The sequence below is a fragment of the Pelophylax lessonae genome (genome assembly GCF_965119305.1).
Source record: "Pelophylax lessonae genome assembly, chromosome: 3".
NCBI lineage: Eukaryota > Metazoa > Chordata > Amphibia > Anura > Ranidae > Pelophylax > Pelophylax lessonae.
In genome coordinates this window covers 14055270-14080300 of record NC_138770.1, presented here as the reverse complement: position 1 = coordinate 14080300, position 25031 = coordinate 14055270, and the positions used below count along the sequence as shown (strand labels likewise).

Below are 25031 nucleotides of genomic sequence, written 5' to 3'. Positions count from 1 at the left end.
GAGCTCTACCAGCAGCACCACGACCCAGGCCACGGCCCCTATTTGACGGTCTTCTCATATTTCTGTAATTTTTGATCTTGCCCTAGAAAGGTGTTTATTGAATAGCGGAACAAAACAACAACAGTATCGCACGGGTGTATCTCACAGTCAAATATGCTAACTATGCCGCAATTTAATGTTTTTTACCCCAAAAGGGTGTAAATTGAATAGCGGAATAGGAAAAAGGATAAAAAAACGGTGTATCTCACACGTACAAACACAGACTAGGCCCCGATTCAAATTTTTTGTACCCTAAAGGGAGGATGAGGAAGAGGAGTAGGAGGAGTTGGGAACAGGAGGCAAACTGAAGTGCCCTGCAATCCTTGGCGGTGGAAGGAGATGCGCCAAACAAATTTAAAAAGGTGTATCTCACATGTACCGATACAGACTATCCCGCAATTTAATTTTTTACACTCAAACAGGGTGTATATTGAATAGCGGAATAGGACAAATTTTACAAAATGGTGTATCTCACACGTACAAACACCAACTAGGCCCCGATTACAATTTTTTGTACCCTAAAGGCAGGATGAGGAAGAGGAGTAGGAGGAGTTGAGAACAGGAGGCAAACTGAAGCGCCCTGCAATCCTCGGTGGTAGAAGGAGATGCGCCAAAAAATTTTAAAAAGGTGTATCTCACACGTACCAATACAGACTATCCCGCAATTTAATTGTTTATACCCAAAGGTTTTGATTAAATAGCGGAATAGAAAATATGATCAAAAAAAGTGTATGTATATCACACGTACACAACCACACTAGGCCCCAATTACTATTGTTTGTACCCCTAAAAGGCTGGATGAGGAGTAGGGGGAGTATGGAACAGGCAGCACCCTCAAATCTTCAGAAGTATGAGATGAACCCCAAAAACTTGGAAAGGTGGATCTCTCTCACACGTACCAACACAGACTATCCCCCAATTTAACTGATCCCCAAAGGTTTTTGATTAAATAGCGGAATAGAAAATATGATCAAAAAAAGTGTATGTATATCACACGTACACAACCACACTAGGCCCCAATTACTATTGTTTGTACCCCTAAAAGGCTGGATGAGGAGTAGGGGGAGTATGGAACAGGCAGCACCCTCAAATCTTTTTAGAAGTATGAGATGAACCCCAAAAACCCCAAATATCATTCAGCTCTGCTGCAGGCCACAACTTAATTTTTTTTAACCCAAGGCTGTATATTGAATAGTGGAATAGAAAAAAAGTGTATGATTTTTGAAACCACTCAATATTAGCACATGTGAACTGAACACAGCAGTGTATGACCAGTCACTCAGCACAGCACAGCTGAAGGAAAAAGGCTGCACACAGTGCCTGATAGAAAAATACTTTTCTCCCTCCTCCTCAGTGGGCAAAAAAGATTGTGTTCACTGTACCCCAAAAAGATTGTGTTCACTGTACCCCAAAAAGATTGCTTTCACTGCACCCCAAAAAGATTGTGTTCACTGCACCCCAAAAAAAGATTGTGTTCACTGCAGCCCACACACAGCAAAATGGATGTGGACCACTGACACCTGCCTATCTCCTATCCCACACCACACAGCAATATCGATTGTAGTTTGTAGAACACACTTTCCCTAAAAATCAGCAGACTCTATCCCTAACAGGATTGATAAGATCGTAGATCGGGTGACTGCAAACCCCACCCCACACAGCAATATCGATTGTAGTTTGTAGAACACACTTTCCCTAAAAATCAGCAGACTCTCTCCCTAACAGGATTTATAAGATCGTAGATCGGGTGACTGCAAACCCCACCCCACACAGCAATATCGATTGTAGTTTGTAGAACGCACTGTCCCTAAAATCAGCAGACTCTCTCCCTAAAATGCCTACAACCCCTGCCTAATTCACTCCGACCTGTCCCTCAATTCTATGCAGACACAAATGAGTTTTGCCTGCCTGTCTGTCCCTAATCAGCAGCCAGCACGTTGATGTGTGCTCTCTCCCTGATCTAAACAGCAGAATGACGCCGCAGCGGTGCTGCCTCGAACTTATAAAGACTTGGTCACATGCTTCAGACGGCCAATCACAGCTACTGATACATTTGCAGGCATGGCTGGGATGGCTTAGGCACACCAGTTAAACGCTTGTTGATTGGCTGTTGAAAGCCCGCCATGAAAAGCGCGCCAAAGCATGCAAAACCCGGAAATAAAACGACCAAACACGGATTTTTACCCGAATATACAGTAAAGTGTTCGTGTCCGTGTTCGGGTAAAAAAAATCCAATTATTCGGTACGAACACGAATAATACAGTCCGTGTTCGCTCAACACTACTCCTGACCCCTGCACTATATACTCTATGCTGTACATTACATACTCTTGACCCTTACACTATAAATTCTATGTTGTACATTACATACTCCTGACTTCTGCTCTCTTCCCTCTACCTACTGCTATATATATATACACATAATATGGATTCTCTTTTGTTACACCCATTTCCTACCAGCTGGACATTTTATATCTGATGATCTGATTGGAGGACAGACTTTTACATGGTAATAATAATGTGATAACATCCTCCAACTTTGGAACCTTAAACAGAAAGTGATAATGAGGGAGGAGTCAGTAACCCAATGATGGTGGTCTTCAGGATCATTCCAGTCTTCATCTTGGTTGTTCTCCCCCCATCCTCACTCTCTGACCGCTGTTATTCATGACTAAATCATGGACTAAATAAGGAAGTGCGGGACTTCTTGTGTTGGGAAGATGGCAATGAGTGATAGAGGGGGAGGGGACACTCGTCCTATAATCCCCTCATCACTGTCACTCCTATAAAAGACAGTTCTCGTTGTTTCCTCACTCTCTGACTAAGGTCCATGAATAAAGAAATGAACTGGTAGGAGATCAGAGGACCCATTTACTAGTTACCTTGAGGGGGGAATTGTAAGATCCTCAGAGACAAAGCTGCCTGATGTGGGCGGAGTCCTGGTTTAGGGGAACCAATCTGCTGATGTCTAGTAATGATCTTTGTATTTCTATTTTAGTAGATGGACGGGAGATGAGGAAAACCTCAGAGGATTGTCTCACTTTGTCTCCAGACTGTAAAGTAGAAGATGAGGACATCACACAGTATAGTCCAGGAGAAAACCCGGCTACCACAAATGTCCATCCGGGACCACGCAGTGTAGATGAACCATCGTATTCCTCTTATCCTGGGGAACCTCAGACTGTGAGGGACAGTGCCGGACCATCGTATTCCTCTTCTCCTGAGGAACCTCAGACTGTGAGGGACAGTGCCAGACCATCGTATTCCTCTTATCCTGAGGAACCTCAGACTCTGAGGGACAGTGTCGTCCTTCCAAAAGATAATAGGTTCTCCTGTACTGAGTGTGGGAAGTGTTTCCCTTTTAAATGCAGGCTTAATGTGCATAAAAGATCTCACACCAGTGAGAAGCCATATACCTGTCCTGAGTGCGGGAAATGTTTTTCATGGAAATCCACTTTTTCCAGACATCAGAGATTTCACACGGGGGAAAAGCCATATTCCTGTTCTGAGTGCAGGAAATGTTTTTCAGAGAAGTCCACTCTTTCCAATCATCAAAGATTGCACACTGGTGAGAAGCCGTATTCCTGTGCTGAGTGTGGGAAATGTTTTGCACAGATGTCCTCTCTTTACAAACATCAGAGATCTCACACCGGGGAGAAGCCGTATTCCTGTCCTGAGTGCGGGAAATGTTTTTCAGAGAATTCCACTCTTTCCGTGCATCAGAGATCGCACACTGGTGAGAAGCCGTATTCCTGTCCTGAGTGCGGGAAATGTTTTTCAGATAAGTCCACTCTTTCCGTGCATCAGAGATCGCACACTGGTGAGAAGCCGTATTCCTGTCCTGAGTGCGGGAAATGTTTTTCGCATAAGATCGTTCTTTCCACACATCAGAGATTGCACACCGGTGAGAAGCCGTATTCCTGTTCTGAGTGCGGGAAATGTTTTTCAGAGAAGTCCACTCTTTCCACACATCAGAGATTGCACACTGGTGAGAAGCCATATTCCTGTTCTGAGTGCGGGAAATGTTTTTCATGGAAATCCACTCTTTCCACACATCAGAGATTGCACACTGGTGAGAAGCCATATTCCTGTTCTGAGTGCGGGAAATGTTTTTCAGAGAAGTCAACTCTTTCCACACATCAGAGATTTCACACTGGTGTGAAGCCATATTCCTGTCCTGAGTGCGGGAAATGTTTTTCATTGAAGTCCAGTTTTTCCATGCATCAGAGATTGCACACTGCTGAGAAGTCATATTCCTGTCCTGAGTGCGGAAAATGTTTTGCACAGAAGCACCATCTTTACAGACATCAGAGATCTCACACAGGGGAGAAGCCGTATTCCTGTCCTGAGTGCGGGAAATGTTTTGCACACAAGTCCCACCTTTACAGACATCAGAGATCTCACACGGGGGAGAAGCCATATTCTTGAGAGAAATGTTCCTCACTGAAGTCCTGCCTTCCTGTACATCAGGGGTCCCACACAACCCTCGAGGTGTATTAGTGCCTTGAGTGTGGGAAATGTCTTCTATATGAATGTTGGTGGACATGTGGGGAAGAAGCACACCCTGATATACACCTCAGATATACTCCATGGCTGATTTTCATCATGTAAGAAACACTTCATAAGGAGATCAGAGATCACCAAAGGCATGGATGAAGTGTTGTCCCGTGTTGGCCATTGATAGCAGGAGAAAAATAAAAATGGAGTCATTACCTTTCATTGGCTGAGTACATTTTGTGTGGGAAGATTTCACAAACACTTACAGATCTGGTTGTTATAAATGTGTTGATGAAATGTGACCCGCATTCCTCCAGTCATGGTGAATTGGGATTTCCTATAATGGTCAGTTCCATCTAGTGACCATAATGTGCTTTCCTGACAGATGTCCATGGCAGGATATGTTTGGGTAGCCCCGCCCTTGTTCCTCACCCATAAGACCCCACCCCCTTAAATGTTCAGGATAAGCCAATGGTTGCGTTCCTTTTTTGTCCTCCTCACTTATAGGGCCATTTTTGCATGAAGTTTTCCTACCTATTAGAAGTATTGGTGGGCGGGTCTGGTGCTGGGCAGCTGTGCGGGATGTCTGGAGCTTCCTTTGGTTTCCAGAAGTCTTCCAGGATGTCCCGAGTGGTCATTGAGTCCCCAGCTATCAGCGGGGTGGTGTTATGGCACACATATGTAGAGGATCCATGCCTGGAGAGTGGGCCCTGCCATCGACAGCCATTTGCATTGCCTTTAAGTGGCCATTAAGTGTTAGACACGCAAAATTTGTTTCGGTACAAATACAAATTCGGACAAATGTTTGCTTATTCCTAGATTCGGATGCATCCAAATCTCCAAATGAAATAGTAATCAATTTAGTTGAAATCTGTTAAAATTTGTTTTTTTTATTCATTTTCGAATGGATTCCAACTTTTCAGAATGATTAGAATTCGGATCAGACGAAACATGATCGACCAATGCAAATTCTGTGTGAATAAATAGCTGGTTAAGTAGCAAGCCAGGAAGCCGGCCGCCTGCATCCTTAACAACCATGACTCATCAGCTGTCAGCGGGCTTCCTCACTGACAGATGAATGTAAAGAAAAGAATGCGGGCATTGCCCGGTGTTGGCTTGTGGTCACTTCTAAGGGTATGTAGACTTGATGACCTGACCAGGTTTGACCCCTCAGTCTCAGCTGGCCTGGAGATCACTCTGATTAACATAACACAGACAGTGTATGGTTGCTCAGAACAATCTGACGTATAATTTATTCAACACAGTATATATAACAAAACAGTATGATTGCAGTATAGGTCACACTCATGAAGACTTTTCAAAAGAACAATACATCTAGTATGTGACTAAAAAGACGAGATTTAGATAATAAAAGAGCTATGAACGTATTTATCAGAAATTGAAACATTCTAGTGCATGGGAATGCGTGGGTATGAATTTATGCAAGCTCATGATTTTCCAAACATGAGAAGCTGTGAAATATGTGCTGAAACTATAAAATGGATGCTGAAAACTTAAGATGGTGCACCCTTGGTTCATAATATTCTATCAATCCCCTCTTTTTAAATCCTATACATGATTTCATAATTTTGTTCCTCGTCTATCCCCTTCATTCAAACTATTTCTGTTTTGCAGACATGTTGGGAAGGGGCTGCACACCTGGCAATACATGCCACAATAAGCTTGAAGAGTGCATACAATACTATAATAAAAACTACTACAACCAAAAGCGATTTGTTAATGTAGTAGATATAATTTATCAAGTCTACATTTTTTGTTAATGGTAATTGTGGGGATAATTGATTCAAACCCCGCTGCCACTTGATCTCTAGCCTTAAATTAATTTAGGAACCCTCTTTGGCTATAAATCTGGCTTATTCCTGCAAAATTGCAACCTCCTGTCTATGTGTTTCTGCATTATCTTATGATGATAAGGGATTTAAAAAAATTGGTGTTATGTATTTATGTGCAGTATTTATAGTCAGTAGCAGATTCACACAGCCCAGTCAATGCTACACCCATTTGTTCTATTTCCATCTCATTCATTAGCACCTGTTTACTCAATGTCCGTAGTTCAATTGTTCAGAAGACCCACCTTTAGCTGTGTTTTATTTTTAATCTGATTTAAAATAAATAATTGTTTACTTTTCATCGGTTCTATTCCCCACCCAGTTTACCTTAAGAGCCGGTTCACATACAGGCGACCCGACTTCCCGGGGCGACCTGTGAAGTCACGGTGCACAGCTCGCACCGCGACCTCGGAGCGGCATGTACGGACTTCATATCATTGAAGTCAATGCAGGTCGCTCCAGGTTGCCCCAAAGTAGAACAGGACCCTTTTTCTAAGTCGGAGCGACTTGTGTTGCTCCTATTAGAACGGGTCCTGTGCTACTCTATGGCAGGCGACCCACGGCGACTTGTCAGGCGACCAGGTCGCCTGACAAGTCGCCCCCAGTGTGAATGGGGTCTAAATGAAAAAATCTAAAATATATCTAATCTAAAGTGTAGATTCCTACTTCCCTTTCCCTGTCTGAATGACCAACTCAGAAAATCTTATTCGGCTATGTTAGGGCTGAAAAATATCCAGAATAGAAAAAATAGAAAAACGAAATGTTGGACTAACAGGACAACAGTAAACTTTTAATTTTGAAAGCACAGGAGTGGGTATAAACATCAACCCAGGGGCGTTGCTAGGTGGTAAAAAGACCAGGGGCTGCAGCCCGAAGGTAAATTTGATAACCCCGCCCCTTTCCTGCCCAATGCCCCACCATAAAATTACTCACCCTTCACAGCTATAACAGGCACAGATGTTGGATGAGAAGCCCTGACCTCACAAATGTGCTTCTGGAAGAATAGAATCAGAATATTCAGGGAGGGAGAGGGGGATAAAGAGAGAGGGATAGAAGGAGAGAGAGGGATAGGAGAGAGAGGGATAGAAGGAGAGAGGGGGTATAAGGAGAGAGGGATAGAAGGAGAGAGAGGGATAGAGAGAGATACAGGGATAGAGAGAGTGTGAGAAAGGGATAGAGGGGATAGAAGGAGAGAGGGGGCTAGAAGGAGAGAGGGGGATAGGAGAGAGAGGGATAGAGGGGGATAGAAGGAGAGAGAGGGCTAGAAGGAGAGGGAGAGAGTGATAGAAGAGAGAGGGATAGATAGAGCTACAGGGATAGAGGGGGGAGAGGGAGTGAGAGAGAGGGATAGGAGAAAGAGGGAGAGAGAAGGAGATAGAGGGAGAGATAGGTGAGAGAGGGATAGGAGGAAGAGGGATTGGAGGAAGAGTGATAGAAGGAGAGAGGAAGGGATAGAAGGAGAGAGAGGAAGGGATAGAAGGAGAGAGAGAGGGAGGGATAGAAGGAGAGGGAGGGATGGAAGAAGAGAGATGGATGGAAGGAGAGGGAGAGAGGGCTAGAAGGAGAGAGAGGGATAGAAGAAGATAGAGGGAGGGATAGAAGGAGAGAGAGGGATAAGGGGAGGGGGTGGTAGTGAGGGAGGGGGAAGTAGTGAGAGAGAGAGAGGGGGGTAGTGAGAGAGGGGGAGGGGGGTAGTAGTGATAGAGGGGGGGTAGTGAGGGGGAGGGGGATGGTAGTGAGGGAAGGGGGTAGTAGTGAGAGAGGGGGAGGGGGAAGTAGTGAGAGAGAGGGGGGAGGGGGGCAGAGCCAGTAACACTTACCAAGTCCAGGAACCAGCGCTGACACCATCCATCCATCCCGCGGCTGAATCCTTCCTGCCCCGGCCAGCTTCAGTCAGTTTCTCTGATGGCAGGGAGGTGGGTGGAGCCAATTTCAGGCGCGGAGGATGAAAGCTCTGAATGCTGGGGGAGGAGGGGAAGCTGTGTGTGCACATACAGCAGTTACAATTGAGAGAGGGATAGAGAGAGAGGGGGATAGAAGAAGAGAGAGAGGGGGATAGGAGAGAGAGAGGGATAGAAGGAGAGAGAGGGATAGAAGGGGAGAGGGATAGAAAGAGAGTGATAGAAGGAGAGAGAGAGGGATAGAAGAGAGAGAGGGGGGGATAGAAGGAGAGAGAGAGAGGGATGGAGAGAGAGGGGGATAGAAGGAGAGAAAGAGGGATAGGAGAGAGAGGGGGATAGAAGGAGAGAGAGAGGGATAGAAGGAGATAGAGAGGGATAGAAGGAGAGAGGGATAGAAGGAGATAGAGAGGGAGAGAGAGAGAGGGGGGAAGGAGAGAGAGGGATAGGGAGAGAGAGAGAGAGAGGGTAGTGAGAGAGTGGGAGAAGGGGAAGTAGTGAGATGGAGGGGGGTAGTAGTGAGGGGGAGGGGGTATTAGTGAGAGAGGGGGGGGAGTAGTGAGAGAGAGGGGGTGGTTGTGAGGGAGGGGGGAAGTAGAGGGGGAGGGGGTAGTAGTGGGGGAGGGTAGGGAGGGGGGTAGTAGTGAGAGAGGGGGGTAGTGAGAGACAGGAGGAGGGGTGGTAGTGAGGGAGGGGGGTAGTAGTGAGAGAGGGGGAGGGGGGAAGTAGTGAGGGGGAGGGGGGAAGTAGTGAGGGAGGGGGAAGTAGTGAGAGAGAGGGGGGTAGTAGTGAAAGAGAGGGGGGTAGTAGTGAAAGAGGGGGGAAGTAGTGAGAGAGGGGGAGTAGTGAGAGAGAGGGGAGAGGAGGGTAGTAGTGAGGGAGGGGGGAAGTAGTGAGAGAGGGGGTAGTGAGGGGGAGGGGGAAGTAGTGAGAGGGGGGGTGGTGGGGGTAATAGTGGGAGAGGGGGGGTAGTGAGAGGGAGGGGTGGTAGTGAGGAAGGGGGGTAGTAGTGAGAGAGGGGGAGGGGGTAGTGAGAGAGAGGGGGGTAGTAGTGGGGGAGGGGGCAGAGCCAGTAACAGTTACCAAGTCCAGGAACCGGCGCTGACACCATCCATCCTGCGGCTGAATCCTTCCTGCCCCGGCCAGCTTCAGTCAGTTTCTCTGATGGCAGGGAGATGGGTGGAGCCAATTTCAGGTGCGGAGGATGAAAGCTCTGAATGCTGGGGGAGGAGGGGAAGCTGTGTGTGCACATACAGCAGTTACAATTGGTCCCGCCCCCTGCCACCTTCCTCCCCAGCCAGCTTCTGTTTCTCCAAGCACGGAACAAGGGGGCCGAGCCCCGCATATGGCCCCAACCACACCCGACATCAATGCTAAAACTTAACAGCTGCAATCACTCTCCTTGCAGCTGCCCCCCCCCCCCCCCGAATCGCTGTGCTTTAATGTTACAATGCTGATACGTAGCCCCGAGTTCCCGGCCAAACCCAGGCCTTGGGACTTGGGGCTAATCATTTTTAATGAGCAACAGGAGACCCGGGGCCTTTGGGGAGCACACTCGGGGCTATAGCCCCGGTCAGCCCCCACCCCTGCCGACGCCACTGCGTCAACCTTTCCTTTTCAAGAGTTTAAAAGCGTAGAAACTTGTCAAAGTCCTCCAAACCTGGTGATGGACAGCAGAGTCTTAGACATCCGGTGATCAGGTCGCAGCTGCAGCACAACAATCGCAATGTAGTAGAAATGAAAGAACTGTAGAATACAAAGTCCATATCTTCCGGACTATTGCAGCCCACAAGTCATAAACGTGCAGGTACATAACCACCATGGTAGGTGGAACTTTACAGATCATTCAGGCACTTGATCATCAGAGCAGATAAAACAGTTCAGAAACTTCACTATCAGAACAATTCAGGTACTTGACCATGATAGCGGATAGAACAGTTCAGGTAATTGACCATGATAGCGGATAGAACAGTTCAGGTAATTGACCACCAGAACAGGTGGAACTTGCACCAACAGTTCAGCTGCTGATCAGTGACAAAGTCCTTATACACGGTTGCTGCTGTCAAAAGATTTGTCTTTCTCCAATATGCTTGTTGTGATTGATGTCAAGGCAGGTGTGTTACCAAGACTGTCAGTCACAACAAGCATATTGGACAACAGTGCTGTGGGGGCTGAAGGGGACACAGAAGGAAAGTACTATGGAGGCTGAAGGGGACACAGAAGGACAGTACTATGGGGGCTGAAGGGGACACAGAAGGAAAGTACTATGGAGGCTGAAGGGGACACAGAAGGAAAGTACTATGGGGGCTGAAGGGGGACACAGAAGGACAGTACTATGGGGGCTGAAGGGGACACAGAAGGACAGTACTATGGGGGCTGAAGGGGACACAGAAGGAAAGTACTATGGGGGCTGAAGGGGACACAGAAGAAAAGTACTATGGGGACAGAAGGACAGTACTATGGGGGCTGAAGGGGGCACAGAAGGAAAGTACTATGGGGACAGAAGGGGACACAGAAGGACAGTACTATGGGGGCTGAAGGGGACACAGAAGGAAAGTACTATGGGGGCTGAAGAGGACACAGAAGGACAGTACTATGGGGGCTGAAGAGGACACAGAAGGACAGTACTATGGGGGCTGAAGAGGACACAGAAGGACAGTACTATGGGGGCTGAAGAGGACACAGAAGGACAGTACTATGGGGGCTGAAGGGGACACAGAAGGACAGTACTATGGGGGCTGAAGGGGACACAGAAGGACAGTACTATGGGGGCTGAAGGGGACACAGAAGGACAGTACTATGGGGGCTGAAGGGGGCACAGAAGGACAGTACGATGGGGGCTGAAGGGGACACAGAAGGAAAGTACTATGGGGACAGAAGGGGACACAGAAGGACAGTACTATGGGGGCTGAAGGGGACACAGAAGGAAAGTACTATGGGGACAGAAGGACAGTACTATGGGGGCTGAAGGGGGCACAGAAGGAAAGTACTATGGGGACAGAAGGGGACACAGAAGGACAGTACTATGGGGGCTGAAGGGGACACAGAAGGAAAGTACTATGGGGACAGAAGGACAGTACTATGGGGGCTGAAGGGGGCACAGAAGGACAGTGCTGTAGAGGGTATATGAAGGTGGGCAGAGGAGGACTCTGCTGTGGGAGGGTGATGTAAAAGGTGGCAGAGGTGGACACTGATGTGGAGGGTGAAGGGGGGCAGATTAGGACACTACTGTTGGGGGGGAATGGGGGGTGTCCGCAGTCTCTGACCTCCTCCGGTATCATGTTCGCAGCCTCTAACCAGCTCCATCCTGTATGATGTCCACAGCATCTGACCACCTCCCGTATCATTTCCGCAGCCTCTGACCACCCTCAGGTAAGTGACAGCGCTGCCAGGCCAGTCTAAGGGGGGGGGGGGGTCACTGATGTAAGGGCTAGGTGAATACAATAATGTAAGGGGGAAATGATATAAAGGTTTCCCCCTTATAGCAGGGAATCCCCCCCCCTTACCTTAGTGTAATTAATCTGTGGAAGGTGGTCTCTGGTCACCAGAGTTCCCCCCCCCCCCATCAGAGTTCTTGATATTCCTCTCTATATCAGAGTCTGTAGGATTCTCCCCTTACAGTGTGAAGGGGGAACTCTGCAGACCCTGATGTAAAAGGGAATTCTGATGTAAAGGGGAATGCAGTGGACTCTGATATAAGGTGGTTTCTGGTCACCAGAGCACCCACTTAAATCAGAGTTCCCCCTTAAATCAAGATCTGCAGCATTCCTCTTTATGTCAGAGTTACACTGTAAGGGAAATCCTGCACACTCTGATATATGGGGGAACGCTGTGCTGGCTGGGTTATATTAATCTGATCTTCATGTAAATGGAGAAATATGGTTTTTGACTTTTGTTTAACCTAAACACATTGCTAATAGCATTATCTACATGTTTATAGTTTAAGTATTGATATTTGCACGGTTTAGCACTGAAAACAGCCTGTTTATGTACATTTTTGCACTGCCATTAAAAAATGTGTGCCGTCCGTAAATTTTGGACGTTCTGCCAGTAAATTTCCCTCCAGGGGGTTGGCAACACTGGAGTTGACCCATCTATAAGGATATACAGTACATACACACACAGCACAAGAACATGTTCCCACTATGAGACGTTTCTCGGGGCTGCAGTTCCTCTGAGCTCCACAGAGTGGTGATCTCATTTCTACCCAGACAGGAAGTCTCTATGGAAGGCAGGAAGTGATGTCAGGTATGGACAGGAAGTGATGTCAACTACGGACAGGAAGTGATGTCAGGTATATAAAAGAATTTCCGGGTGAGAGGTGAGTGGGGAGGAGTGGAGACATCGCTGGGAGTGGCAGCAGAGGAGGTAATAAGATCTTATTTTTTATTTACACCCAGTAACCCCCCCCCTGTCATGTCCATCTTCTTTCTCCATAGTCACTGTGACCTCTTTTATCTCCAGCAGATGACGATACACACATATATTATTATTATACAGAATTTATATTGTGCCAGGGCCCTGGTGCTAGAAACTCCTGGTGCTTCCCTTCAAGCCTAGGGCTCTTCCCACTGATCCTGGGGCCCTTTATTACAGTCCCGCAGCGGAACCCTTTCACAAGTTCTGCAGTGGGCCCCTTTCCTGCCATCTTGGGGCCCTTCCCACAGTGGTGGAATGCCAGGGCCCGGTCGCAAGTGTGACCTTTGTGATCCTGGAAGTTCCCCCATTGGTGTCAGTAGTTTTTATTTTTTGGTACTTTAAAAGTATTATTTTTTTTATCATTTTATTTTACTTTTTTACAATGTCACTGACTATGACTCCATTCAGAAAAGGAAGGAGCTGGTAAATACATATTTACCGACCCCTTCCTGGTTCTCTATTGTGACACATCCCCTGCAGCAGCTGGCAGGAGAGGGGAGGGAGCACAGTGGGGGGGGGGGGAGCACACAGGGGCCCAGAGACAGCAGAACACAAGTGATCTGGATAGGAGGAGTGGCGGGGGCAGCATACAGAGGAACCAATCTCTTCCAGGAAAAAGGAGGACAGTGATTTCTCTACTTGCTGCCCCCACCACCCCTCCTATCCAGGTGGAGCATGGAGCCCGGTTGCAACCCCTGTAGTTACGCCCCTGTATTGTGCCAACAGTTTGCACAACGTGACTGCAGACAGTACAGTTACAATGCTCATTAGAGCTTACAATCTAAGAGGGAGGGTCAAAGGATACAAAAGACAATTACTGCGGGAGATGAGCTGATGGAGAAAATAAAACTCCAGTTAGGTGGGGCAGGAAAGGCTTCTCTGAAGAGAAGGATTATCTAAAAGTGTACAGAGTAGGAGATAGAAAGACAAATTGGGATAGGGAGTTCCAGAAGATGGGAGAGGCTCAGGAGAATCCCTGGAGTCAAGCATGGGAGGAGGTAACGAGGGAGCTAGAGAGCAGGAGGTCTTGGGAGGAACAAAGAGAATGTTTTGTTTGGTATTGTGAGACTAGGTTAGTGATGTAACTGAGAGCTGAGTTGTGGATGGCTTTGGGGGACACTGAATGGAGGCCAGTGGAGGGTTTGGCAGAGAGGGGTGGAGGACACTGAATAGAAACCAGTGGAGGGATTGGCAGAGAGGGGTGGAGGACACTAAATAGAAACCAGTGGAGGGATTGGTAGAGAGGGGTGGAGGACACTGAATAGAAACCAGTGGAGGGATTGGCAGAGTAGCAGATGCTGAGTGGTTGGTAAGGTGGATAACCCTGGCAGCAGCATTCATGATGGACTTAAGTGGGGTGGTAACCCATGTAAAGGTAATCTAATGAGGAGGAAGTTGCAATAGTTGAGGCAAGAGATGATCTGGGAGGGAACTAGGAGCTTTATGGTGTCATTGGTTAGAAAGGGGGGTATTTTGGAGATGTTGAGGAGGCAAGCTTTGGACAGTGATTGGATGTGGGGCCGAAAGGATAGTTCAGAGTCTAGGATTACAACTAGCACCATGAAATGCGGGGACGAGTGGATAGTTGAGAAGTTGATTTTGACACAGAAGTCAGGGGCACATGGGGGAGGAAATATTATGAGCTCAGTTTTGAATAGATTGAGTTTGAGGAAGTTATGTGACATCCATGTTTATACAGTGGGTACGGAAAGTATTCAGACCCCCTTAAATTTTTCACTCTTTGTTATATTGCAGCCATTTGCTAAAATCATTTAGGTTCATTCTTCTTCCTCATGAATGTACACATAGCACCCCATACTGACAGAAAAACACAGAATTGTTGACATTGTTGCAGATTTATTAAAAAAGAAAAACTGAAATATCACATGGTCCTAAGTATTCAGACCCTTTGCTCAGTATTTAGTAGAAGCCCCCTTTTGATCTAATACAGCCAGGAGTCTTTTTGGGAAAGATGCAACAAGTCTTTCACACCTGGATTTGGGGATCCTCTGCCATTCCTCCTTGCAGATCCTCTCCAGTTCTGTCAGGTTGGATGGTAAACGTTGGTGGACAGCCATTTTTAGGTCTCTCCAGAGATGCTCAATTGGGTTTAAGTCAGGGCTCTGGCTGGGCCATTCAAGAACAGTCACGGAGTTGTTGTGAAGCCACTCCTTCGTTATTTTAGCTGTGTGCTTAGGGTCATTGTCTTGTTGGAAGGTAAACCTTCGGCCCAGTCTGAGGTCCAGAGCACTCTGGAGAAGGTTTTTGTCCAGGATATCCCTGTACTTGGCCGCATTCATCTTTCCCTCGATTGCAACCAGTCGTCCTGTCCCTGCAGCTGAAAAACACCCCCACAGCAAGATGCTGCCACCACCATGCTTCACTGTTGGGACTGTATTGGACAGGTGATGAGCAGTGCCTGGTTTTCTCCACACATACCGCTTAGAATTAAGGCCAAAAAGTTCTATTTTGGTCTCATCAGACCAGAGAATCTTATTTCTCACCATCTTGGAGTCCTTCAGGTGTTTTTTAGCAAACTCCATGCGGGCTTTCATGTGTCTTACACTGAGGAGAGGCTTCCGTCGGTCCACTCTGCCATAAAGCCCCGACTGGTGGAGGGCTGCAGTGATGGTTGACTTTCTACAACTTTCTCCCATCTCCTGACTGCATCTCTGGAGCTCAGCCACAGTGATCTTTGGGTTCTTCTTTACCTCTCTCACCAAGGCTCTTCTCCCCCGATAGCTCAGTTTGGCCGGACGGCCAGCTCTAGGAAGGGTTCTGGTCGTCCCAAACGTCTTCCATTTGAGGATTATGGAGGCCACTGTGCTCTTAGGAACCTTAAGTGCAGCAGAAATCTTTTTGTAACCTTGGCCAGATCTGTGCCTTGCCACAATTCTGTCTCTGAGCTCTTCAGGCAGTTCCTTTGACCTCATGATTCTCATTTGCTCTGACATGCATTGTGATCTGGAAGGTCTTATATAGACAGGTGTGTGGCTTTCCTAATCAAGTCCAATCAGTATAATCAAACACAGCTGGACTCAAATGAAGGTGTAGAACCATCTCAAGGATGATCAGAAGAAATGGAAAGCACCTGAGTTAAATATATGAGTGTCACAGCAAAGGGTCTGAATACTTAGGACCATGTGATATTTCAGTTTTTCTTTTTTAATAAATCTGCAACAATGTCAACAATTCAGTGTTTTTCTGTCAGTATGGGGTGCTATGTGTACATTCATGAGGAAGAAGAATGAACTTAAATGATTTTAGCAAATGGCTGCAATATAACAAAGAGTGAAAAATTTAAGGGGGTCTGAATACTTTCCATACCCACTGTATGTCCGTTAAAAAAATTAGTTATATGTGAGGAGACTGATGGAGTGAGCTGAGGGGTAGAGACAAAGATTTGGGTGTTATCAGTGTAGAAATGGTATTGAAAGGCATGAAGGCTATGAGCTCACCCAGGCAAGAGGTTTAGATGGAGAACAGGGGTGGTCCAAGAACAGAACCTTGTGGGACCCCGATGGAGAAAGGAAGAGGAGAGGACGAAGTAAAGTTGTGACTCTGAAGGTGTGGTGGGATAGGTAGGATGAGAACTAGCAAAGAGTACAGTCACGGAGACCAAAGAATTGGAGTTTTTTTAAGAAGGAGGGGTGGTCTACTGTGTCAAAGGCAACAGAGAGGTCCAGAAGTAGGAGTACAGAATAGTGTCCATTGGATTTGGCCATTAGCAGATGATTTGGGAGTTTAAGGAGAGCAGTTTCTGTGGAGTGTTGAGGATGAAATCCTGATTAAAAGGGATCAAGAAGATTGTCAGTGAAATTGGCGCTCAGTTGGTTGTAGACTAGACATTCAGGAAGTTTGGAGGAAAAGGGGAGCAAAGAGATGGGGTATAGGTTGTTAAGATTGGTGGGGGCCAATGAAGGTCTTTTTTAAGTATGCGAGTGATGCCAGAAGAGAGGGAGTGATTGAAGATGTTGGATAAAAAGTGTAGGATAGAGTCAGAGGGTGACCGCAGTATTTGCAAGGGTACTGGGAGCAGGTGGTTAGGTGGGTGTTGAAAAAAGTTTAGCAACCTCGTGTATAGTAGCAGAGTTGATTGTGTCTGTGAATATGGAGTGATATCTGTACAGCGGAGATCTCATCACGAATTATATCAATCTTATCTTTGGAGTGATTGGCGATCTCCTGGGCAGTGGATCAGTTAGTGGATGAAGGCAGTGGAGGACGAAGTAGGAATTGAAGGTGGAGGAGGGTTGACATGGACAGGATGATAAGTTATTAATGATAGTGATAAAATAGGTCTGCTTGGCAGTAAGGGGACAGGAATTGTATTTTTGGAGGGCAGATTTATATTGGTTGAAGTCTTACACCTGAGGCGCTCAAGAGATGTTTTGTGAGACTTCTGGTGTCATCTGTTTGCCAAGGTTGTAGGGGTCGTGGTCTGATTCTGTTTGTACTGATGGGGGCGAGCTCACCCAGGTTGGAGGACAGAGATTTATTGTAGACAGAAGTGGTTAGATTGTGGCAGGACATGGGTGAGATTTTGACATAGATTTGGTCAGTAGCAGGGAAGAGAAGGGTTTAGGTGGCGAAGGTTTCTATGGGTAATTATTAGGTGGTTGGAGGGAGAGGAGGTGAAAGTCTGGAAGATTATGAAACTAATATTGTGGTGATCAGAGAGAGAAAAAGGATTGTTGGAGAGCTTGCACAGAGTGCATAGGTAGGAGAATACATAGTCAAGGGTGTTGCCATCAGAGTGGAAGCATGAATCTATTGCTTCAGGTCAAAAGAGGAGGTTATACTGAGAAGTTTAGAAGTAGCAGGAGTGATAGTTTTAACAGTGATATTGAAGTCATCGAGAATGATTTTGGGAATTTCAGAAGAAAGAAAGTAGGGTAGCCAGTTATCAAGAAAGGTTGATACGGGTCCAGGAGGCAGATAGATCACAGCACTTCTAAAAGAAACTGGGGAAAATCGATAAATACAATGTGCCTCAAATGAGGAGAGTGACAGAGAGGCAGGTGGGTGAAATACCTGAAAGCAGCTATGTAGGGCTAGATGGATTCCCACTGCACCTCCCTTCCATCCACAGGGTCTGGGGAAGCGAGTCCAGTGAAGTCCATCATGGGAGAGGGAAGCAGGAGAAGCAGTGTTGGATTCATGAAGCCAGGTTTCAATAACCGCAAGTAGTTAGTGATAAAGAGGTCATGGACAGAAGCTAGTTTGTTACAGACAGAGCAGGCGTTCCGAAGGGCACAAGAGAAGGGGAAGCTGGTTTTGGGAAGAAGAGGGTTAGAAACTAAATTGTGTGCGTTGCTGCTCTTGCCAGAGGGCATGGGGTGATGGGAGTTTTGGGTACAGTTAAGCGATGGAGGCCCAGGGTTTGGGGTTTAATCTCTAGAGCTTGGGAGAAGCAGAAGGGTGAGGGAGGTAATATGGGATTGCAATTTATATGAAGGGACGTGCCTGGGGGTTCTGGAGGTTTTATTAGCATGTGGGTTTAGAATTAGCAGGAGTTGGGTGAGTGCTGTAATAGGGAGAGGACAGAAGTGAGGGTGATATATACAGGCTGTGGGGTGGAGAAGAGGGGTGAGGGAAAGAGAGATTAAGGAGTGAGGACACAACTGTCAAAAGGATTGGTTAAAAGCGCATGTTGCAGAGAGGAAGGAGAGCGGAATGGGGAAACAAGGTCACCTGCAGTCAGTTTGGTGCTTTGTAGTTTGCTGTGTATTCTCGCTTTGTGCAATCACTGAAGTGCAGAGCTGAAATGCGCCCACTTAAATAAAGAACCCACTTATAGAAAGACGTGCGCTCCCCAGCCATATATAGTGTGGTAACGTCGATGTACCCCTTCAGGGTCATAGCATTGCCCCACTTACAGGGCTCAAACATTTCCTTCATTTTGGAGATGTCACCTTTTCCACCAATGATGACCTTCTCACCTTATCAGTCTATTGTAGAATTACTACACCTATACTAACAATGTCATGCTTACCCTTAACACAGCTGGTCAGACACTATAGCTGGCTTCTGTGTTCTGCGCCTATAGCAGCCTCCTTTTCCATAAGACAAGCAGGCCTTCCAGTACTCAGTTGCCCCCAGGACTTAAACAAAATGCTATGGTGCCTGGCCACCACACCAGGGCAGGAACAAACTGAGCACAGCAACCAGGTACTTACGTTTGGCAGACACGTAGAGTGGTTCAACGACAGTCCAGTTACAAGGCAGGCAAGGTTCAGAATAGTCAGGGTCAAATCTGTAGTCAAAAGGCAGGCAGAGTTCAGAGAGTAGTCGATATCCGAATTAAGGCCTTCCACAAGGGAATCCAAACAGCAGAGCAGGGCAGACAAATGGAGAGCTTGGAGCATGTGTTACAATTGCAATATAACAAGCATGAGACTGCGGGCTTGACTGGCTTCAATCAGGTTTGGTCTCCACCCAGAGACTGACCACATCAGTCACTTTGCAGATAGACAAACAAAGAATGCATCACAGCCAAAACCAGGATGCTGGAATGAGGAGCAAGAGCACAACTGTCAGGAACCATAAACCAGGCAGAGACAGAAAATGCAGTTAAAATCACACCTTTAATGTAATAGCAAAAATAACACAGAACAGGAACTTAGTCAAAAACAGAAGCCAGGGTTTGAAAGCCAGATCAGGTAATCAGACAAGCCAGGATCAGAAATCAGCGTTATCAGAAGCCAAAAATCAGGATTAGTGATCAGAAGAGACATCAGCCAGGGCAAGTCATAACAGGAACACAGCAAAGACATACTGGAGATGTTGACCAGGCAAAGGCACGGAGGAAATGAGCAAGGCAGTTTAAATAGCAAAAAGGGACTGGCTGTAGGCTGGACTAATGAGGCAGGTAATGGTAACCAGGTAAGTCACTGTGGAAACAATGAGTGGCTGGTAATTACCCGACAGCTGAGCAACCTCTGCGCACTGGGTAGAGAGCTGCTATTAATAGCAGAAGCCCAGCCCTGACAACAACACACTCCTGACAACCGAATTATACTACTTTTATTAGTGGGGGGGGGTGTCAGGGGCGTAACTACAGGGGTTGCAGGGGTTGCAATCGCTACCGGGCCCCATGCTCCAGGGGGCCCGGTAGCAAACCAGTGGGTGAACTTCCAGGATCGCAAAGGTCACACTTGCGACCGGACCCTGGCATTGCACCACTGTGGGGAGGCCCCAAGATTGCAGGAAGTGGGCCCACAAGATTGCAGGAAGGGGGCCCACTGCAGAACTTGTGAAAGAATCCTGCTGCGGGACCGTAATAAAAGGCCATGCAACGAGTGTAAAGAGCCCCAGGATTAGTGGGAAGAGCCCTGGGCTTGAAGGTAAGGGCCCCGGCCAGGGGTCTGGGGGGCCCTTCATGATTTCTTGCATCAGGGCCCTTAAGGTTCTAGTTACGCCTCTGGGGGGTGTATTTAGGGAGGATTGGAATATGTATGTTTTTAATTTTTAGGATTCAAATAAGAAGTAAGAGAAAAAAATGTCATTTGCAGTAAATATTGTAAATATTTATTTTTCATAACGATCCCAGTCTCAGATATTCATCCTAGAATGTGATCAGTAAAGTCTCCTGAGTACACTGAGATCACAGGAACATGATGAGTCCTGAAAAAGCCCACAGACAAAGTTCGTCTTTAATTTTAGAAGAGGTGGGACACACCCAGGAGAAATGATTCTTTGTGTGCAGAAACCTCACACAGCGCCCCCCACAGCTTCTCCTTCCAATGTCCCTACAATCAGAGTCAGAGAATCCTATGACACCACACTGACCTCATAGCTCCTCCTCCCAATATCCCTCCAATCAGAGTCAAAATATCCTATGACATGACACGGACCACACAGCTCCTCCCCAACAGTGGAGGGTTTGGCAGAGGGGTGGAGGACACTGAGTAGAAACCAGTGGAGGGATTGGCAGAAAGGGGTGGAGGACACTGAATGGAAGCCAGTGGAGGGTTTGGCAGAGAGGAGTGGAGGACACTGAGTAGAAACCAGTGGAGGGATTGGCAGAGAGGGGTGGAGGACACTGAATAGAAACCAGTGGAGGGATTGGCAGAGTAGCAGATGCTGAGTGGTTGGTAAGGTGGATAACCCTGGCAGCAGCATTCATGATGGACTTAAGGGGGGTGGTAACCCATGTAAAGGTAATCTAATGAGGAGGAAGTTGCAATAGTTGAGGCAAGAGATGACCAGGGAGGAAACTGGGAGGGAACTAGGAGCTTTATGGTGTCATTGGTTAGAAAGGGGGGTATTTTGGAGATGTTGAGGAGGCAAGATTTGGATGTGGGGCCAAAAGCATAGTTCAGAGTCCAGGATTACACCTAGCACCCTGAAATGTGGGGACGAGTGGATAGTTGAGAAGTTGATTTTGACACAGAAGTCAGGGGAAGGGGCACATGGGGGAGGAAATATTATGAGCTCAGTTTTGGATAGATTGAGTTTGAGGAAGTGATGTGACATCCATGTTTATATGTATGTTAGTAAATGAGTTTTATATGTGAGGAGACTGATGGAGTGAGCTAAGGGGTAGAGACAAAGATTTGGGTTTCATCAGTGGAAGGCATGGAGGCTATGAGCTCACCCAGGCAAGAGGTTTAGATGGAGAACAGGGGTGGTCCAAAAACAGAACCTTGTGGGACCTCGACAGAGAAAGGAAGAGGAGAGGAGAAAGTAAAGTTGTGACTCTGAAGGTGTGGTGGGATAGGTAGGAGGAGAACTAGCAAAGAGTACAGTCACGGAGACCAAAGGATTGGAGTTTTTTTTTAAGAAGGAGGGGGTGGTCTACTGTGTCAAAGGCAGCAGAGATGTGCAGAAGTAGGAGTACAGAATAGTGTCCATTGGATTTGGCCGTTAGCAGATGATTTGGGAGTTTAAGGAGAGCAGTTTTTGTGGAGTGTTGAGGATGAAATCCTGATTAATAGGGATCAAGAAGATTGTCAGTGAAATGGGAGCTCAGTTGGTTGTAGACTAGACATTCAGGAAGTTTGGAGGAAAAGGGGAGCAAAGAGATGGGGTATAGGTTGTTAAGTTTGGTGGGGGCCAATGAAGGTATTTTTTAAGTATGCGAGTGATGCCAGAAGAGAGGGAGTGATTGAAGATGTTGGATAAAAAGTGTAGGATAGAGTCAGAGGGTGACCACAATATTTGCAAGGGTACAGGGAGCAGGTGGTTAGGTGAGTGTTGAAAAAAGTTTAGCAACCTCGTGTATAGTAGCAGAGTTGATTGTGTCTGTGAATATGGAGTGATATCTGTACAGCGGAGATCTCATCACGAATTATATCAATCTTATTTTTGGAGTGATTGGCGATCTCCTGGGCAGTGGATCAGTTAGTGGATGAAGGCAGTGGAGGACAAAGTAGGAGTTGAAGGTGGAGGAGGGTTGACATGGACAGGATGATAAGTTGTTAATTATAGTGATAAAATAGGTCTGTTTGGCAGTAAGGGGACAGGAATTGTATTTTTGGAGGGCAGATTTATATTGGTTGAAGTCTTACACCTGAGGCGCTCAAGAGATGTTTTTTGAGACTTCTGGTGTCATCTGTTTGCCACGGTTGTAGGGGTCGGGGCCTAAATCTGTCTACTGAGGGGGGCGAGCTCATCCAGGGTGGAGGACAGAGATCTATTGTAGACAGAAGTGGTTAGATTGTGGCATGACATGGGTGAGATTTTGACATAGATTTGGTCAGTAGCAGGGAAGAGAAGGGTTCAGGTGGTTTAGGTGGCGAAGGTTTCTATGGGTAATTATTAGGTGGCTGGAGGGAGAGGAGGTGAAAGTCTGGGAGATTATGAAACTAATATTGTGGTGATCAGAGAGAGAAAAAGGATTGTTGGAGAGCTTGCACAGAGTGCATAGGTAGGAGAATACATAGTCAAGGGTGTTGGCATCAAAGTGGAAGCATGAATCTATTGCTTCAGGTCAAAATAGGAGGTTAGACTGAGAAGTTTAGAAGTAGCAGGAGTGTTAGTTTTAACAGTGATATTGAAGTCACCGAGAATAATTTTGGGAATTTCAGAAGAGAGAAAGTAGGGTAGCCAGTCATCAAGAAAGAATGATACGGGTCCAGGAGGCAGATAGATCACAGCACTTCTAAAAGAAACTGGGGAAAATCGATAAATACAATGTGCCTCAAATGAGGAGAGTGACAGAGAGGCAGGTGGGTGAAATACCTGAAAGATGCTATGTAGGGCTAGAAGGATTCCCACTCCACCTCCCTTCCATCCACAGGGTCTGGGATAGTGAGTCCAGTGAAGTCCATCATGGGAGAGGGAAGCAGGAGCAGTGTCACGAACCGGCAGGACTGGTAGTGGATCCTCTGGACCAGAGAGGCGATGGCGCGGGTTGTAATAGAGGACTGGTTCTAAGCAGTTACTGGTCTTCACCAGAGCCCGCCGCAAAGCGGGATGGATTTGCTGCGGCGGTAACTACCAGGTCGTGTCCCCTAGTAACAACTCGACCTCTCTGGCAGCTGTAGGACGTAGCAGAGGTCAGGGCAGGCGGCAAAGGTTCAAAGGCGAGTAGTCGGTAGCAACGGGTTCGGCAACAGGCAAAGCAAACTAACACAGTAGGGAACGCTTTCTCAGAGGCACAAGGCACAAAGATATAGTAGGAAGCTGTGGGAGGAGAAGGTATTTATGGGCAGTGCACAGGTGAAGCCTAATTAAGTCAGCACTGCCTCTCACATACCTTAACCCTTAATGACCACTTTGGGCCAGGCACCAATCACTGGTGCACTGGCCCTTTGAATCTAAGAGTCCCGGCGCGTGTGCGCCCTAGAGAGCGGGGACGCACACGCCGAGACTCTGGAGCGCTGCCTGGGGGCATACGCTGTGAGCGCTCCGAGGCCAGCAGGGGGCCCGAAGCGCTCAGCGTAACAGTACCCCCCCCCCTTTGGTCTCCCTCTCTTTTTGATACCGAAAAACTTGAGGATGAGGCTGCGGTCCAGGATGTTCTCCTCCGGCTCCCATGACCTCTCCTCAGGACCGTAGCCCTCCCAGTCGACCAAAAAAAATCTTTTCCCCCGGGAGATCTTGGTCGCCAAGATCTCCTTGACAGAGAATATATCGGAGGTACCGGCGACAGGGGTGGGAGAAACAAGCTTGGGAGAAAAACGGTTAAAGACAGCAGGTTTAAGAAGGGAGACATGGAAGGAGTTATGGATTCGGAGGGAGGGAGTAAGATGGAGCTGATAAGAAACTTGATTTGATACGACTCTTGATTTTATAGGGTCCCAAGAAACGAGGACCCAACTTGTAACTTGGGACCCTAAATCGGATGTACCTAGAGGAGAGCCACAACTTGTCACCCGGGCGAATTTCCGGAGGAGATCTGCGTCTCTTGAACCTTCATACGGGCGGAAGCCTTGAGGAGAGCAGCGTGGGTTTCTCGCCAGATGGAGGAAAAGTCCTGTACAAGACTGTCAACGCCAGGTACAGAAGAAGGAGTGGGAGACTGCGGCAGAGGTGGAAGAGGATGACGGCCAAAAACTACAAAGAAAGGAGACTTGTTAGAAGCAGAGGATTGTTTGTAGTTATAGGAGAACTCCGCCCAGGGAAGTAGATCAGCCCAGTCGTCATGGCGTGAGGATACAAAGTGACTCAGTCACCCAAAATTTGGTTCACCCGTTCTACTTGGCCGTTAGACTGAGGATGGTACGAAGAAGAAAAGTCCAATTTGATCCCGAGCTGAGCACATAGAGCCCTCCAGAATTTGGAGACGAATTGTACCCCACGATCCGAGACAATATGTTTGGGAAGGCCATGGAGACGGAAGATGTGTTGGAAAAATTGTTTGGCCAACATGGGTGCAGAGGGTAGACTGGGCAGGGGTACAAAGTGAGCCATCTTGGAGAAGCGATCCACCACGACCCAAATAACGGACTTGCCATGGGAGGAGGGAAGATCTGTAATAAAGTCCATAGCGATGTGAGACCAGGGAACTTCAGGAACAGGTAGAGGCAAGAGGAGGCCCGCTGGTTTCTGGCAAGGCGATTTATCCCAGGCGCAAATCATACAGGCCTGGACGAAGACCGAGACCTCTTTCTCCAGAGAAGGCCACCAGTACCTTTGGGAGATTAGTTGGAGAGATTTTAGCACCCCTGGATGACGGGCAAAAGGGGAGGCGTAGCCCCACTTGAGAATTTGCAACCGCTGACTTGGAGGTACATAGGATTTGCCAGGAGGAAGAAGGCGCAGGTCCACGGGAGCAACAGTAATAAGGCGTTCTGGAGGGATAATATATTGAGGTGTTAACTCGTCGCCCACCACATCAGAGGAGCGAGACAGAGCATCTGCCCTAATGTTCTTACAAGCCG

The 25031-nt window shown here is 47.3% G+C and overlaps 4 protein-coding genes across 4 annotated transcripts in view; 3 read left to right on the top strand and 1 right to left on the bottom strand.

Annotated features, from left to right (window-relative positions):
- The window catches only part of LOC309550227 (uncharacterized protein), a 1381219-nt gene that overhangs the window by 1044167 nt on the left and 312021 nt on the right, over positions 1 to 25031 (bottom strand).
- Positions 1 to 25031, top strand: part of LOC309548714 (uncharacterized protein) — a gene marked incomplete at its 3' end in the record, with an annotated part of 357939 nt that overhangs the window by 78030 nt on the left and 254878 nt on the right. The window lies entirely within an intron of this gene.
- The window catches only part of LOC309548715 (uncharacterized protein), a gene marked incomplete at both ends in the record, with an annotated part of 346981 nt that overhangs the window by 69079 nt on the left and 252871 nt on the right, over positions 1 to 25031 (top strand). The window contains one exon of the mRNA XM_082248671.1: positions 3440 to 4451. Coding sequence (XP_082104797.1) covers positions 3440 to 4451 — 1012 coding nt within the window. The remainder of the gene's footprint in view (positions 1 to 3439; positions 4452 to 25031) is intronic.
- LOC309548721 (uncharacterized protein) overlaps positions 10203 to 25031 on the top strand; it is a gene marked incomplete at both ends in the record, with an annotated part of 32085 nt that continues 17256 nt past the window's right edge. The window contains one exon of the mRNA XM_082248677.1: positions 10203 to 10226. Coding sequence (XP_082104803.1) covers positions 10203 to 10226 — 24 coding nt within the window. The remainder of the gene's footprint in view (positions 10227 to 25031) is intronic.